Consider the following 17,746-nt stretch of genomic DNA (forward strand, 5'->3'; position numbering starts at 1 on the left):
TAGGTAAGAACACAAACTACTTGCTAAAAGCGGAGGCGCGGTGGATATACCGCATGGATTGCTTAACACCCAGGGGTCTAAATAATGAAATTGACTATGCAGCCTTCCTGTAAGGATTACAGCCCTTTGGATGTAAGTAATCATCAGGATGAGATCCCTATATTCGAACTGAATACTCAGTATAAATCAACCCCAATTATTATTGCCAGCACCTCTGTTTGAATCAACACTGAATAACGCAAACAGAGTACATTGGTCTCATGTTGATCTGTATTGTTTGTAAGTATGAGCACCTGTTGATGTATAATCAAATTGTTTTTATAATTAGAGCTGTATACATGTAACAGAGCCTTTACACCTGTGTTTTTGCAGAGATAACTTAATGGTAAAGTGGCATTTGTTGGCTGTGAAGAAGCTGGGGCAAAACAAGCAGAACTGATTACTGGCGGGCTCGTTGCCAACTTCGGGAGCACTCCGACAATTGGGGAGTGACTCCAGCCGCCTGCAGCCATTTGGTTGCCAACAGAGGGAGAACCCCGGAATAGTGGGAGTATCCCAAGCATTCGACTTGTGCTTGTAGCCATAAAGCTTGGAAACTGTTAGAGCGAGTGTTAAACTACGCTGCGGAATTAAACGCCGAGCTGGTCAGAGAGGCAAAAGCTTTATTTGAGGAAGTTACATACTTGAAGGAAAGGGGGAGAGATAGATCCTAGCTATCTGACTACATCTTGCAGAGACAGAGAAGAAGTGTGGAGCAGGAGAGAGAAGAAGCAGGATATTGCCCTGTTTAGCCCAATAGGAGACAAGACAAGGAAATGACCCCCAGGAAACAAGAGAGGTGCTACTCTCACTGTCCTAACTAAGTGATCCTTGCTGCCCCCTGCGTGGTAGGCTCTTCTTACTTCTTGCTGCTGCAGTACACCAGACATTGTTATTTCTAACACCCCTTCTCAATGTCTAGTGTACAAAGTCCACAAAGTTCAGTCTTTCTCGTAGACTTTGAAATTTCTCTTTGGCAAGTGGCTTGGTGAGGATGTCTGCTGTCATTTCTTCTGTAGGGCAGTACTGTAGCTCAACAAGCCCTTCTTCTTGCATATTTCTCACAATGTGATTCTTTATGTCAATGTGCTTGGTTCTTGATCCAATTCTTTCTGTATTTGCAAGCTTTATGCAAGATTGATTATCTTCAAGGAGTTGTATAGGTTTGGGTTCATTTATCCCAAAGTCTTCTAATAGTTGTAGAATCCACTTGAGTTCTTGGCATGCTTCTGCTGCTGATATGTATTCAGCTTCTGTAGTTGATGCCGCTACTAGGTCTTGCTTTCTGCTTGTCCAACTGATTGCTCCTCCACCATAAAAGAATACTCGTCCACTGGTAGACTTTCTGTCTGTGATGTCTTCTGCTCAGTCAGCATCCATGAATCCCACTAGTCTGGGATTGTCGCTTGCTGGTAGCTTGAGCTTCAGTTGTGCAGTACCTCTCAGGTATCTTGCCAGTCTTTTGACTGCTTGCCAGTTATTCACACTTGGTGATGCATTTTTCCTGCACAGTATTCCAACTGCTGCTGCTATGTCAGGTCTGGTCACTGTACTTATGTAGAGCAGTTTTCCAATTGCTTCTCTGTACACTTTAATGTTTCTCAGAGGTTCATTGTTTCCACTTTGTTTCAGGAAATCTGTTTCCATTGGAGTACATGTTGGTTTTCCATCTTTCATGTCCATGTAGTCTAGGAAATCCATGATCTTTTGCTTTTGATTGAGAAGATAGCTTCCATCTTCCTCTCGCTCTATTTGAACTCCAAGGTAAAAGCTGACATTTCCAAGACGCTTTACTTCAACCTCTTGGTTCAGGTGCTGAATTATTTCATCACAATCTTGTTGATCCTCATAACAAAGAAGAATATCATCTACAAAAATCAGAATAAAAGTCCATTTGTTGTCTTTCTTTCTTGAGTACAGGCAGCGTTCTGCCCCGCCTTGCTTGAATCCTTCTTTGATGAGCATTTGGTTCAGTTTCTGGTTCCAGGCTCTTGCAGCCTGTTTTAGTCCATAAATGCTCTTCTGTAGTTTGCATACAAGTCCTCTGTCTTTGGACTGTTCAAATCCAGGAGGCTGTGTCATATACACGTCTTCTTCCAGCTCTCCATGGAGAAACGCAGTTTTCACATCCAGATGCTCCACATGCATCTTCCTTGCGGCTGCTATGCTTAGTAGTGTTCTTACTGAAGTGTGTTTCACTACTGGTGCGAAGGTTTCATCATAGTCTTCTCCATACTTCTGGGAATATCCCTTTGCAACTAGTCTTGCTTTGTACTTTTGTACTTCTCCATCTGCATCAAGTTTGGTTTTGAAAATCCATTTGCATCCTACTGTCCTTTTTCCAGGTGGTAGTTCTGTGAGAATCCATGTCTTGTTCTGGATCAGAGAATCAATTTCTTCTTTTGCAGCTTTTCTCCATTTCTCTGCTTCTCTTGCTGGCATTCCTTCTATGTCTTCCCAGCTAGAAGGTTCTGGTACAGCTTCTGTTTTTGCCAGGTAAGAGAATTTCAGTGGTGGAACTCCTTTGTTTGCTCTGTCTGAGCGTCTGACACTTGGCTCTGCTTCCCCTTCTCTTTCTGTGGGCTCTGCAGGTGTCTCTTGCGTCTCAGTCAGGTCCCAGAGTTGCACAATTTCTGGCTGCTGTGCTGCATCAGCTTCCTTTGGTGTAGACTCTCTGGTGTCAGGCTTGCTTGCCTTCTCTTCTTCATCAATGTGCACCACATGGCGGATCTTCACCGTGTCTGTCTCTGGGTTGAGGATTCGATATCCCTTGCATCCCAGTGCATATCCAACAAATATGCCTTCTTCTGTTCTGGGATCCATCTTAGACCTCTTTTTCTTCGGAACATAAGTGTAGGCCTTTGATCCAAACACTCTCAGATGCCTTACATTGGGCTTGCGGTTGTACCACAGTTCAAATGGTGTGCTGCTTGCACCCTTTGTAGGTAGCATGTTCTGCAGATAGGCAGCAGTGTTGATAGCTTCTCCCCAATATTTTTGAGGTAGCTGTGCTTCTTGCAGCATGCTCCTGCACATCTCTGTGAGAGAACGATTTTTCCTCTCTGCTATCCCGTTGAGTTCGGGGGTGTATGGCACGGTCAGGTGATGCTCTATTCCTTCAGCTGCTAGGAAGCTTGTCATCTCCTTCCCCACGTACTCGCCTCCATTGTCTGTGCGGATAGCCATTGGTTTTCTCTGGAATCTGTTCTGCACCATTGCTAGGTACATCTTGAATTTTTCCAGTACTTGGCTCTTTTCCTTGAGCAGGTAAATCACAGTAAATCTTGAAAAATCATCAGTAAAAGTCAGAAAGTACTTACTTCCACTGGGTGTTTTTGTTCCCATGGGTCCACAGACATCACTGTGAATCAGCTCCAGTGGTCTTGTCGTCTGCTTCTCACTCTGTTTGGTGAAAGAAGGTCTTGTGCCTTTGGCTTGAATACAGCAAACACATTTCTCTGCATCAGGACATTTTCTCATTTGCAAATCATTAGTCAGATTCTGCCTTTCAAGCTGATATATATAATCCATATTAGCATGTCCAAGCCTTCTATGGATAAGACTAGTACAATTCTTGTGAGTGCACTTTTCAATTAAATTCACTGCGCCTTCAGAGCAATCCAGCATATACAGGCCATCTTCTAATGTGCCTTGTGCAATTAATTCACCATCATTGCTAATAAAACATTTCTCTCCTTTGAATACAGTCTCAATTCCTCTTTTGGCCATTGCAGAAACCGATATTAAATTGGATTTAAGTTCAGGTACGTATAGACAATCAGTGATCTGCACTTCTCTAGTTTGGCCACTGGGTAGTGCACAACATGCAGATACGGTCCCTTGTCCCCGAGCCGTTAAAGCCTCTCCATTTGCTGTATACAATTTGTCGTGGCTTTCTTTCATCTCATTAAAAAACTTCTCTTGATTGCATAGATGGTTAGTACACGCACTGTCAATTGCCCATTTGCATATGCTTTGATCATTTTTACCAACATTTAAACAATTCTTATCAGATCTGCTTTTCCTTTGACCATCGGCATTAGGTGACTTAATGGCTGCATTAGCATTCCTAAAGCCCTTTGTTCCCGTCCCTCGTGGCGGCTTGATTACTCTCTGTGAATCACGAAACCAACAGTCTTCCTTTAAATGTCCTTTCTTTCTGCAGACGCTGCAGGAGAAATCACTTCTTGAACTGACTCTTAAAGCTAGCTCTCTTGGCTCACTTATATGATCCAGTTTGCTAAAACTTTCCTCTTGCAGTCTTGCAAGTACATAGTTTAAGCTTAAATTTTCTCTCATTTCCAAAACATGTACAATGTTTGTATAAGATTGAGGAAGACTAGACAGCAAAATTATAGCTAGATCCTCATCCTGGATCTCCTTTCCAAGGGATCTTAATTTCTGTGTTAATTCCATGAAATTTGCAATATGATCTTTCAGTTTTTCCTGAGGCTTCATCTCAATCCGATGCAATTGCCTCATTAGCAAAATTTTAGTTTTAATTGATTCTTGACGGTTTATTTCTAGAAGAGACGTCCACATTTGTCTAGAAGTGGGCTCATGAATAACTCTTATCAATTGTTTATCACTTAAAGCATTAATGATAATAGATCTTGCCTTATTGTCGTGCTTGACCCATTTGGCTTCCTTCTGAGGATCTCCAGTCGGTTTTTCATCTGTTATTGCAGACCAGACGTCCAGTTGAATAAGATGGGCTTTTATTCTTTCTGCCCAAAGATCATAGTTGTTGTCGCCTAGTCGGTCGATCTGGAACCCCTGCTGTGCACTGTAGGAGTCAGCCATCTTTCCTCTATTGTCTGCCCTCTGTGCTTTAGCCTGCGGCTACGGCAGAACTTTTATTGCTCTCTCTTAACTTCAGCTTGCATTAATTGCCTCTGTGGCCCATTACCCTGTTAGAGCGAGTGTTAAACTACGCTGCGGAATTAAACGCCGAGCTGGTCAGAGAGGCAAAAGCTTTATTTGAGGAAGTTACATACTTGAAGGAAAGGGGGAGACATAGATCCTAGCTATCTGACTACATCTTGCAGAGACAGAGAAGAAGTGTGGAGCAGGAGAGAGAAGAAGCAGGATATTGCCCTGTTTAGCCCAATAGGAGACAAGACAAGGAAATGACCCCCAGGAAACAAGAGAGGTGCTACTCTCACTGTCCTAACTAAGTGATCCTTGCTGCCCCCTGCGTGGTAGGCTCTTCTTACTTCTTGCTGCTGCAGTACACCAGACATTGTTATTTCTAACAGAAACATCCTCGGGTTTTATGGGCTCGTTAATACGGAGAGTGAAGAATTGCATTCCAACGAATATTTATCATACATGGACTGAGCTCTAACACCTGTGATTTGGTTTTCTTGTAAAACAGATTGAGGACTATGTGAAAATGATTATGAGTGTATATTGTATATGAATGGTGATTCACTGGTGTATAATTGCATACTACAAATATATTTCTATTTTGTGTATTAGTTGGATTGTATATTGTTAATGCAACACACCTGGAAGATAGTAGAGCAGATTTTAAAGGGATCGATCTGTAAGCATCTGAAAGACCACTTAGTGATCTCGGGAAGTCAACATGGTTTTGTCCACAACAGATCTTTTCAGACCAACCTGGTGTCCTTCTTTGATCAAGTGACGAGCTTACTGGATCGTGGGAACTCTGTTGACATGATTTACCTGGATTTCAGTAAAGCTTTTGATAAGGTTCCCCATGACATTCTAATGGGTAAACTGGAAGACTGCAGACTGGACTATAGGACAGTTCAATGGATAGGGAACTGGTTAGAGGACCGCACCCAAAGAGTGGTGGTCAGTGGCGTTTCATCAGATTGGTGGGAGGTGTCCGGTGGGGTGCTGCAGGGCTCAGTTTTAGGCCCGGTACTTTTCAATATTTTTATTAATGATCTGGATGAAGAGGTAAATGGGCTACTCAGTAAATTTGCTGATGATACCAAATTAGGAGGAGTGACAAACACCCAAGAAGACAGAGTTAAAATTCAACAAGACTTGAATACTCTGGAGAAGTGGGTGATTGTGAACAGGATGCAATTCAACATTGATAAGTGCACAGTATTACATCTGGGCCACAAAAATGGGAACCACAAATACTGGATGAGGGATACACTTCTGGGCAGTAGTATATGTGAAAGGGATCTTGGGGTAAGAGTAGACTGTAAACTAAATATGAGCAGTCAGTGTGATGCGGTGGCAAAAAAGGCTGATTCAATCTTGGGTTGTATCAAAGGGGCCATAGCACTGAAATCGCAGGAGGTCATAGCCCCTCTCTATACTGCCTTGGTCAGGCCACACCTGGAGTATTGTGTGCAGTTCTGGAGGCCTCACTTCAAAAAGGATGTGGACAAAATCGAGAGGGTGCAGAGGAGAGTGACGAGGATGATCAGGGGTCTGGAGACTGAGCCCTACGAGGAAAGGCTGAGGGCCTTGGGAATGTTTAGTTTGGAGAAAAGGAGATTGAGGGGGGACATGATTGCTCTCTTTAAAAATTTGAAAGGCTGTCATTTGGAGGAGGGCACGGAGCTGTTCCAGTTGGCAGCAGAGGATAGGACTTGAAGCAACGGGCTTAAATTACATGCAGAAAGGTACCGGCTGGATATCAGGATAAACTTTTTCACGGCAGAGTAGTTCAAAGGTGGAATCAGCTGCCTAGGGAGGCGGTGAGCTCCCCTTCACTGGCAGTTTTCAAGAAGAGGATGGATGAATATTTGTCAAGGATGCTTTAGGATCATCTTGCATTGGGCAGGGGGTTGGACTAGATGGTCTGTATGGCCCCTTCCAACTCTGTGATTCTGAGAGCTCTGAGTGACCCACAACTGGCTTCATTTGGAGGAGTGGGGAATCAGACCCAGTTCTCCTGCCACCCTTTACCACTATACCAAACTGGCTGGGTGCCACTTCAATGCTGGCCATTTAGAGCTCAGATAGGCCAGACACTGCCTCTTCCGGGCTGCATGGACTTGGATAGGGCAGGTGCAAACTTCCTCACTCCACAAAGACCTTGAGCAGGGCTAGCCCTTCTGAGATGTCCTGGTGCTCATAATGACCAATCTACCTGTGCCTACAGTTGCCTTCAACATCACTTTTCTATGAGCCAGGCTCCAATACTGGAAGGAACCCAACTAGGAGGAAAGCAACAAAGAAGAGTTGCAGAACGGAGAAAACTCAGCATCTCTCATCTGTTTAAAATTAGACTAACCACTCACATTATGATTAGGGCAGACCTACATTTAAATAGGCAAATCTAACAATATCATTTATTTATTTATTTAGAATTATTTTACCTTGCTTCTTCACAGAACCTGCCCAAGGTTGCTTTATAGTTTAGTCCTATATACCTTCTAGAAAGGGACCAAGGTTAGTTGATTCTCTTTTGTCTGACTTGGAGAAAACCTCTGTGTGCTCAGAGAATTAAAAATGCAAAGGAATAAAAAATGTTTAAGGATGTGAATTTGAATATTTCTGGTCTAAATATATATCTGAAAAATCTAAGATTCTCAGGAATACCAGATACTGAAACCAGATACCAGATCCTGAAAGATTTTGGAAATATTTGGGAAAACCCAAAAATATTTGTGGTATTCTGGCCAGTATTTAGGCCAGAAATCCAAATGCAAAAAAAGGTCAACTTTTTAAATTGGTGCACATCCCTTATATGGATGTTTTCCATACAAGGATAAATAACACCACCAGAGGCAAAGGCACAGGGGAAGGAACAACACATCTTTCACCACATTCTGTGGTTTCAGCTTCCTCTGAGCAACTGTTATTTCAAAAAGTATGATGGGAGGAGAGATCCAATTAAGGATCTCCAGTTTTTTGGCCTTTTAGTGCACATTTTAAAGTTTTCTTTGATTAGATACATCAGTTTTATAATGAGAGGACTGAATCTGCATTTTTAGATTCTGCTGACATGTTTGGTTTGTTCTGAATTTTTTTCTTTATTAATTGTTAGCCTTCTTGAGTTAAACTGTTTAAGTGAATTAATCCAGCACAGCCTGCTTGTCTCAGATAATGAATGTGAATTGCTTTGAGCCCTCTAAAGTGCTATGCATATGCTAAATAGCTCTATTATCTTTGAAAATATCAGCCATACAATAATCTTTTTTTTAAAAGTTGGATACAACAATCTCAGCATAAAACTCTTCAGTAAAGCAAGTTATTGTGGGTATAAATTATCTGTCAGAGGTTTCAGAAGCTTACTGCATGCCAAGTGAACATCTTTGGACAATTGAAAACATTTGTTAGAACTCTCTGTGGAGAGAATTTCCAGTCCCACTATCAAGATAGAAACATTCATTCATGAAGAAAAGGGAAGGAGGAGGAAGGTTGTCGAGAGTGGCAGAAGAGAACAGTGGTTCCAAATAACCTCACTGTAAAATAAAATATTAGTAAAATATTAGATCTTCCAGCCTAAGCAGCTGATTCAGTGCTGCACACACACAGCTTGTATCATTTATATGTGTCAGACAGGGGTTAACCCGCCTGGCACAGAAGGCAGAAGTTACGTAGTTGCAGTTGAGTTTTCTAGTGTTGAAAGGCTGTCAGAGCCAAGAGTTCCGTTCCATAGGAAAAGGGAGGGGCAAGGAGTATATAGTCAGCATTGTTACAGTTAAACAGTAATTCTCGGCAATTGCTTTACGTTAGTTGGTTGTACTGTGATTCCTGAATTTAAAAAATCCGTTTACTGAATCTGTCTCTGCCTGATCTGATCGGTGTGGATATTTTTGGGAAGATCCATGGAACAGAAACTGACAATATGCAGCAAAACTTGTATTTATCACACTGAAAGCTAGACACTAGATAAGGACCCCCATCCTTAACACTTCTCTAGTAAACTGATAATTGTTTATGATCAAGTTTAACAGTTCAATCCTAAGCTATGAGACAGCACCGTCGCTCGTATGTGGATGTAAATGCGGTGCCACCCCACTCCTCCCTATGGACTTTTGCCGGAGAGTCCTGCTGGCGGCTGAGCTCAACAAGGTGAGGCACATCTGCAGGCAAGAGCACTTGCCCGCCATTCTCCTGACAACCCCGCCCACACCAGCCAATGGCTGCGCATGTGGGCGAGGGGCAAGCAGAGGCGCAGCCAATGGGGAGGGTGCGATCTCCGCTGCTCACCGACACCCCCTTGGCAGGGAGCAGACATCCCTGCTGGGGAGAGGGGGCAAAGGTAACACTGAAGGTGCAGATTGGACACCCACCCTCTTGCCCATCCAGACCCCATTTCTGATGAGGGTCTGGATGGTGGCTGCAGCTCAGCATGCCAGCAAATCCCCTCATTGCTGCTGCCGCCACCACCACCACAAGAAACAGGTGCCCCCCTGCCCTGAAAAGTAGGGCCAGAGAGGGAACTGATCTCTGCTGCCTGAAGATCAGTTGTAATTCTGGGAGATCTCCAGCTACCACCTGGAGACTGGCAACCCTAATTAGTCCCCAGGTTCTGGAGAGGCAGGTGGGGGGAGGCGGGTCCTTCAATGAGTGACAGGAATGCCCATTGGAAACCACGTGGAAGGCCGGGAGGCCGTTTGGAAATGAGGGGAATGAAAAGTGCCCACAAACTTGCGGCGGCACCACTTGAATACATCACTGCATCTCTACGATGCAAGACGTGGACTGACAGCCCCTCCCCATGCTAGATTTCCCAAGTCCATCCCTGCTTCCACAAATGGCAAAAAGGAGGGGGATGCCCAGTAACTACACCCCCACCTGCTGGCAGCAACTTCCCATATGCAGCGACCATCTTCCTGACTTAACAGATGCCAGCAGCTCAGACTATCAGAGAATGAAAGTCCTCAGTGCCACCCCCCCACAGACATTCATGGGCCACACTTCAATTCCCACCCCACTGCCTGAAGTTACATTGAGGAGAGGAAGGGGGCAGGGAGACTGGACGGGGTGCCACATGAAACATTTGCAGGGATGTGTGAGAGGATATTCCAACAGGGAGTTGAGGGGCCGGCTACTGGCAATGTCAGGCAAGCATGCAAACACAGCAGTTTGTTGTTTTTCCAACATGTTTTATTAAACTGGAAAAAGTGCCAGTGCCCCCCGGCTGGAAAGGGAGCCAAGGCAGTTTGCGCAGCCCTCATTCTGCACTCTCAGGGGCGAGGCTGAGATGTGGATTGCCTTAGGAAACTGCTCCCTGGGCTGAATCTGAATGGTGCTCACAGAGGATTACCGGGGTGGGGGGTGGGGTTGGGGTTTGGGTTTGAAGCAGACATGCTAGGTCGTCTCCCGGACAAGTCACGACATGCCTGCAAGGGAAAGAGACACATGTGCTGCAAGTAACCCAGCCCGCTCCATGGCCGAGGACAAGCCCACACTCCAACATCTGGGAAGATGCACATAGTAGAGAGCAGCAGTGGCAGCCCCACAGGTGCAGCTAGCGACCAGATGATGCATGACCCTCTGGTGAGGAAGGGCCCTGCCTTGGGGTGATTTTAGCTTTAAAGGAGAAAGTCAACAGGTAGTTACAAAACACCTAGTCAAGAGTAATTTTCTGGGCAACTGCCTCTGGGGCAGGCAGGGGCTGCCGCCACCATCCCTTCCCCCATTGAGCCTCACCTGAATAGGTTAGTGGTCAGGCAAGTTCAGGTGAGGGGGCAGCCGGCACAAATCAGTGAGCGGGGTTAGCCACTGCCCCATCTCCTTCTTACGTGTAAGTGTTCCCTTGCTCCTTACTGAGCAGGAACTTCAGTCAGATAACCTGCAAGGAGACTTGAGTGGTTATTGTTAGTTAGCCAGACATTCTGGACTTTGCGAGTGCAAAGTTCTCCCAGTTTTCCTGCTAAGTCCCCTCTAGTGAGCTCTCCCCTCTAGTGAGCTCTCCCACCTCGTGCACAGTCTCCACGGCAGAAGGCAGACAGGGAGAGCCTTTGGCTGTGTGCTCACCTACCTGAGGTCATAAGCAGCGCAGCCGGATATTTTGTAGGGTGCGTAAGCAGGTGATTGGGTGCAGGGAGGGGGGCTCGCCCACCCCAGAAGTACACGTGGATTGGCCCCCTGGTAGTTCCCATTCTATGCTCCTTCGGGCTACAGGGGCGTTGCTGGGTGCTGGGAGAGGGGTGTAAGTTTCCCTCATTCAATGGGCACCTATGGGCTACACCTGCTTTTTTCATGGCATAACTTTCCACCACTGCAGGGGGCATTCCTGGGCCTGGAGTAGGTTTGGAAGTGGACTAACTCATGCCTTGCCCCATCCCCTTTCACACCAGCATGGGGACTTGTGCCATAGTTGCACCTCTGCCTGGCCGCCAAGTGTGCCCACTGGTGGCAACCCGTCTGTGGTAATGTACCTCGGGCGGGCACCGGTGGAGAGGGGTTTAGGTCAATGTAAGAGCCATTTACGCCCATGCAAGCCTCAGTTCTTTCCCTATGCACCCCCCCCCTTAGTATTGAGCTGTTAGGATTACTACTTTAAAATCTGACCCAGTTCTTTATCCCCTATGCCACGAACACTCGCATGTAAGATGAAATGGCTGCAGATAGCAAGCAGTTCCAAACTACAAAAACATGAATGTTCACTTTCACTTGACCATGTTGGTGTACGCTACAGTTGACCTAAAAATAAATTAAGATAATGGAAAGACTTTCCAGATATGGCAGGGCTGCTAAAAATACTTTTTGGAATCTGATATATGATAGGATTAATAAAAAATTGAAATTAAATTTAATGACTGATCCAAAAGAGGCTTTAATTTACTAAGGAAAGTAAGAAATCGGCACATAAATCATTAATAACTTTTAAAAATAACAAGATCCATCATATCTCGACATTAGAAACCCACAGCAAGAATTACGATTGATATTCAGTATGAATGTATGTGGAATATAGTTTTGTTGGAAAAATTAACTCATCAAATTAGATTAGCAAAAAAATCAAGTGACTGTGTATGCTCTTTATGCTGTTTGGCATTTATATCCATTTGCCAGTTTTTATCCTCCTTTTATCTCATTTCCAGGCAATGTGTTTACAACTTAGGCACTAAGAACTTAACACAGAAATGAATTACTTTGTTTTGTAGGAAAGTACTTTCAAAACACTTATTAGATCTTATTACTTACAAATGAACTCTTTGAAACCTGAACTCTTTACAGGAATGGCCTGAACGTGTAATCAAGATTCAAGAAGGCAGAGCGTACATCAGCCAGAAAATATAATCTTTATTTCAACTCCTTACTTTTTGTTTCCTTTTTTAATATATGCAGTTGTCTTTTGATTCCAAAGTTAATCATTGCTGTTGGAACAAAAGATGGTTATGCTAAAGAATCTGCAATAAACATCTCATTTATTTTCTCAATTTGCCTTCTGCCTAGCAAAAAGACCGAAAATTTAACCTCAGAATAGGATGCATCCAGAAAAAAACAAAATTTTATGGACATGGCTTATGATCAAAAATTTTCCTATTAAAACTTTTGTATTTAAATGCTGACATAATATGAATCACAGCCACAGACCAACTCATCTAACTTCCTGTACGCCACATATTCTAAAGACTATTGCTGAAATCTGTGGTAACATGCTTACAGTGCAGTCCTAAGTAGAGTTACACCTTTTAAGTCATTGACTTCAATGGATTTAGAAGGTTATAACTCTGTTTAGGATCGCACTGTAAAACTTGTATGCTATGGATTTCCTACATGAAAAGTACTTACATGTGGCACTACAAGATGTTTACACCTCATGCATATACAGTGAAATAGATGCATATGCAATGGGCACATGTGACAAAGTACATGTGGATTTTACACCTTTTCCAGCTACACAGAAGAGATAACGTGTCTGAAGAGATTCCCAGAGGTACTTTTGTAAATGTGAGGGGGAAAGACTGAAGGAAAAAATCAAAAGCTGCTTCATGTTACAATAGAAGGTAGGTCCCTTACTCCCATCATAAATCAACAGAAGAGCATTCAAAACTGAAAACATGGAAATCACATCCTTGGGAGATGCAATTATCCAGGGCTCCTGGGGACAAATTTACCACATGCTTTGAGACATTCAAGTACCTTCCAAATATTACAGAACAGAAGATCAGGCACGCCCATGAAATCATGATGACCTTATATCTTTCCTATAACATGCAAAGTGGTCCTAAATGACACCATTTTTTTTAAAAAAAAGCAATTGTTTTCTATAATTCCTGTTCTTTTTTTAGCAAAAATGAAAGACACAAGCCAAAATTTGGGGTTAGACCAAGCTAAAATGTTTACATCAGAATAGTTCCAGATCATGAGAGGGCAAATAGATGACTAAGAACCTTTTAGCTAATACTGCTGTTTGCATCACATGAGAGCTATTTAAAAGGCTTCTTTTCCCCATCCATTTTCACCATCTGCTGACAAAGCTCATAAGAAACCCTTTTGACATCAAGGTGTAGAAACCAGGGCCTTCATAAAACTAAGGTATCAGCAGTCTGAGGGTTTATTTTAACCTACAGATTTTCTCTTAACTTCCCTAGGAATTACTAACTCATTCAAGCTTATTTTTAAGAGTGCTGTTTATAATGGCATGGAGACTGAAATTCAAATAACTAAGGATGCCAGATATTCTCTAGAGTTTTTCTGCACATTTACTTGCTGTATTTGATACAATAAAGTTACAAAAAACTGAATTCAAGGCACTTCTAGCTTGGAAGGGAAAAATTCATTTTCTAGTACAGAAACATTTTTGCCTGAAACGTATGCACAAGAATCAGGGTTTTTTTAATCAGCAGCACAGAAATGCACTCTAGTGTTGCTTGTTGGATGTTCTGAAATATCACACCACTTTGCTGAACTTCATTTCACAAAACATTTAGCCATCAATCTGATTAACAAGTTATAAATATCAAATTAAAATATCCTTCCCCCAAATTCTCAACATCAAATATGATTATACCGTCTCAGAAATATTTGTCATGGGAAACTGATGGCTGTTTGTTTATTGAATATATGAAAATATGCATTTTTATAACTATGAGACATGAAGGAGACCCAGAGAGCAAGCCTAAACATGTCTACTCAGAATCCTAATCAGGTCTGTTCAATGGGGCTTACTCACAGGAGAGTGTTCAGGGGATTCCACCATCACAGTTGCACTGAAAGTCAATGGACTTAGGAGGAGGCAACTCTGCTTAGGTTTGCACCGTAACAGACGGTTCATAAAGACACAGGCAATACCATCCAGTGCTGTCTTGCTTGTGTTAATAAACCATCTCAAATCAAAACAGCACAGATAAAGCTTACACATGTCAGTGGAGTCAATTCAGACATTCAACTATGAGTCATCAAGTAAGAAGAAATCAAGTTCCTACATGACTGCGGAAACTAGGCTTGTGTGCATCAGTGTGAGTCTGGACAAGAAAAATGTTCACCATTGCCATCAAATGCTGCGCAAATCTGCCCATGTGTTCCAGCTAATCTGGGAATGGAAAAAAAGAATCCTCCCCCATGGAAGTAAGAGTCTGCTGCTATTTTCAGAATAATGAGAGACAGAGAATGAATAATAGAGATCAATGGCATCTAAATTCTAATAATTAGACTTTAATTACCAGAAGATTTTCTTCAGTCCTTTGAAGGGCAATGATTAAAGCAATATGTTGACATTTCTTTTTACAAAAAGAGAGTGATACTTTTCAGGTCCTTGGGAGCATGGCTATTGGGGTTTATTACGACAGAGTCTGGAGCAGAAATCTCCCTTTTGTATTTTTTTACTGGTATGAGAATGGTCTACAGGTCAGAACAGAAGACCCAGAACATCTACAGATCATTGACTCATTTCAGTTTGGCTTGAGTGCTTTCAGACTCACCTCCCACCTCCAGCAGGTGCTGCTGAGTTAATGGCCTGTACCATGTCTGTGGTCAGAGCATCCAGTAAACTGGTAATAAATTCTACTTTCTTCCCTTCTGGGCAGCCTGAAAAAGGTAGGAAAAGGTTAGTTTGAAAATATAGCTAAAAATTAGATTCCTGCCTTCTCCAAGGCCACATCTATGCTACAGTATAAGCTACTACACTTTGCACATTTTCAAATAGTGTATCTATCTAATTCTCAACATGTCCAGATCTCTGGATAATTAAGTCCAGAGACCAGGGTTATGAACAAACAAGACAGATCCTACTACTAACCTGAAAAAAGTGCAAGACTGTAGAAATATATAAAATGTATAAAATATATATTTTAAAAATACACGAAGGGTTAAAATCCTCCAAAATGATAGAAGCAGCATCTATAGCTTTAAGAAGTGATTGCCCTCAGTGGATGTTGCTAGGCAACCACAACAGTATTGCCAGCCTTCAAGTCTTGGTTTCTGTCAATAAAAGGCAGAGACCTTTTCTAGGGCTGTTTTGGCCTTTGAAAGCAGACCCACAAAGGCAGGCAAACTGGCAGCCTCTGGGCAACTTGCTACCACTTGCATGGTGACTTGCATGACTCACCCAGGACTGGTTGATTGCTACTTTTTCACAGCAGCCACCCCACAAAAGCCAGTATTGTGTAGTGGTTAGAGTTTTAAATAGAATCTGAGAGACCCAGGTTCAAATTCCCAAACTGCTGTGGAAACTCACTAGGTTAGGCTAGTCACACGTTCTTAGCCTAACCTATCTGCAGGACTGTTGTGAGGATAAAATGGAGTAGAGGAGAAGATATAAGCTGCTTTGAGTCCCCATTGTGGAGAAAGTGGGGATATAAATGAATTCAATAAATATCAATATAGCCAAGGTAGAACAGATAAAAGGTTGGAGGGTGGGAAAGAGAGGAAGAAGCAGGGAAAGGTGAGAATATGGGAGTTGCCAGGAGGAGGGAAAGAAGAACAAGTCCTTGCTGGTACTTCACGTTACAACTGGGCCATAGTTTTTCCAGACATAGACTGCAAGAGGGAGGGAAGGAGGGAAAGCTGAAGATGGGGGTAGATCAAAGAAGATTAGCGAGTGGGTGGGGGGTAGGGAATGAGGGCTGCCAGTGAAGGGAAAGAGAAAATAGTGGGGGAAATTTAAACTGCCCCACACAAATCCTTGTGGGTTTCCCCATCTGGTACCTCATTAATTCCCAAAATGTGACATGTATTTTCTTTTTTTCTGTGATACATACATGCAGAATAATGAGGCTGCTCCAAGGGCTAAAGATTTGCCTACCTGGAAGCCTCCTAGATCATTGCAGAGAAATGTGCAATCACACATTCCCAGAAGAAAAGGCATGGTTGCATTCGCTGCAGTACTGAAAGAAACCCCACCACTAAAAGCCCACCAAACCAGACAGAAAATAAAACAAAGGGAAACAGACCTCAAGGTCAAAACAGCTCAACCACACAAAACCACCACAGACTAGGGTTAACACGGGATTTCTGTCCACACAAATGCCTTAAAATCACAGGGAGAGATCAAGAGACCCATGAGTGGTGTGGATCTTTCCTCCCTCCCATTTTCTGCAGCCCAGCTATCTTAAAAGCTGACCGTAGGGGTATAGGACCCTTAAGAACAGTGTGGGATGTAGCCAGGATGCATCTTGAGAGAGAAATCTGTGGAAATTGTGAGGAACTTCTTGAATGATTCAAAGTGCATTCTACTTGTGCAAGAACTAGTTTGGACACAAGCCATAGCGTGAACGTTTGTTTTCCTCTGTTCAAAGTGACATGACTGAATCGACTCAAACCCAATTTCTAGTAGAATCAACACTAAGTTACATACTTTGGGAATCTTTGAGGACTGGAATGTAGGGTACTGATTGAAAATAGATAATTACCAGATTGTTCTCAGTGCATATATTAAAATTACCCTCAACTAGTCATACATCTATGATAAGCGAGTATTAGAAACTAGGATTCATGCATGCTGGACTGAATCTTTGAATAATTTATCAGCCATACTTGCAACTTCCTCATGTTTCTATTGACCAGAGTCTGTAAAATATTTCTTGAGTGAACAGAAGGTACAGCGAAAATGAGAGAAGCCAGATGACAAGTCAGTCAACAGGGAAAAAGTGGTTTCCATTATCCACATAACTTCTATATTGATTTGAGACTTAACTTGAGGAGGGGAAAATGATCTTTTTAGACATTTTCTGGGCTTGTTGAGGAATATAATAAGAACACAAATATGAACGCAGATATAAAACTAAGCTGAGCCCAATCTACTGTCTAATTGTCCCTAGTGGACTCCCAACTATCATCCAACTCATACTAATCTTAGCTTTTAATCTTGGGATAGGCAAGACAGTTTGTGCTAGTAAAACAAATACATTAATTCTGACCTGGAAGTTCTCTGTCCTTGAATGGGTCATCAATTGCTGTGCTCTTTGATCTGGCATCACTTTCACACACAGGGGTCTCATATCTAGAAAATGAAGAGGTAAGCAGTATGTTCTTAAGGCATGAACTTCAGGGACCCTCGGGCGGTCCTCTCCCACTGCAACCACAGCAGCCAGCTAGGCCAATAGCAGGGCTAGTGCAGGAGATTCTGTTCTTGCATTAGGAATCCTGTCTCCTGCATGCACTAGCCCTGTAGCACTTATTCGTCTGCCCATTGTAGGAAGCTGAAGCGAGCGTCACAGAATGAGGCAGAAGGACTGACAGGGTAGGAAACACAGACTCATGGAACCTGGAAGGGCCAGAACAAGAGTTTTCTTCAGTCCTGGCAGAGCACATCTACTCTAATCCCCAGGGCCAGCATTCATAGCTGAAAAGGGATAAGATCATAAGA

At 43.0% G+C, this 17,746-nt stretch overlaps 1 protein-coding gene across 1 annotated transcript in view; it reads right to left on the minus strand.

Annotated features, from left to right (window-relative positions):
- The window catches only part of SMOC1 (SPARC related modular calcium binding 1), a 153,004-nt gene that overhangs the window by 16,256 nt on the left and 119,002 nt on the right, over positions 1–17,746 (minus strand). Inside the window, exons 9-10 of the mRNA XM_054969947.1 lie at positions 17,298–17,380; positions 14,862–14,967 (exon numbers count right to left, since the gene is read on the minus strand). Coding sequence (XP_054825922.1) covers positions 14,862–14,967; positions 17,298–17,380 — 189 coding nt within the window. The remainder of the gene's footprint in view (positions 1–14,861; positions 14,968–17,297; positions 17,381–17,746) is intronic.

This window comes from Eublepharis macularius, chromosome 2 (genome assembly GCF_028583425.1).
Source record: "Eublepharis macularius isolate TG4126 chromosome 2, MPM_Emac_v1.0, whole genome shotgun sequence".
In the NCBI taxonomy this organism is placed as follows: Eukaryota; Metazoa; Chordata; class Lepidosauria; order Squamata; family Eublepharidae; genus Eublepharis; species Eublepharis macularius.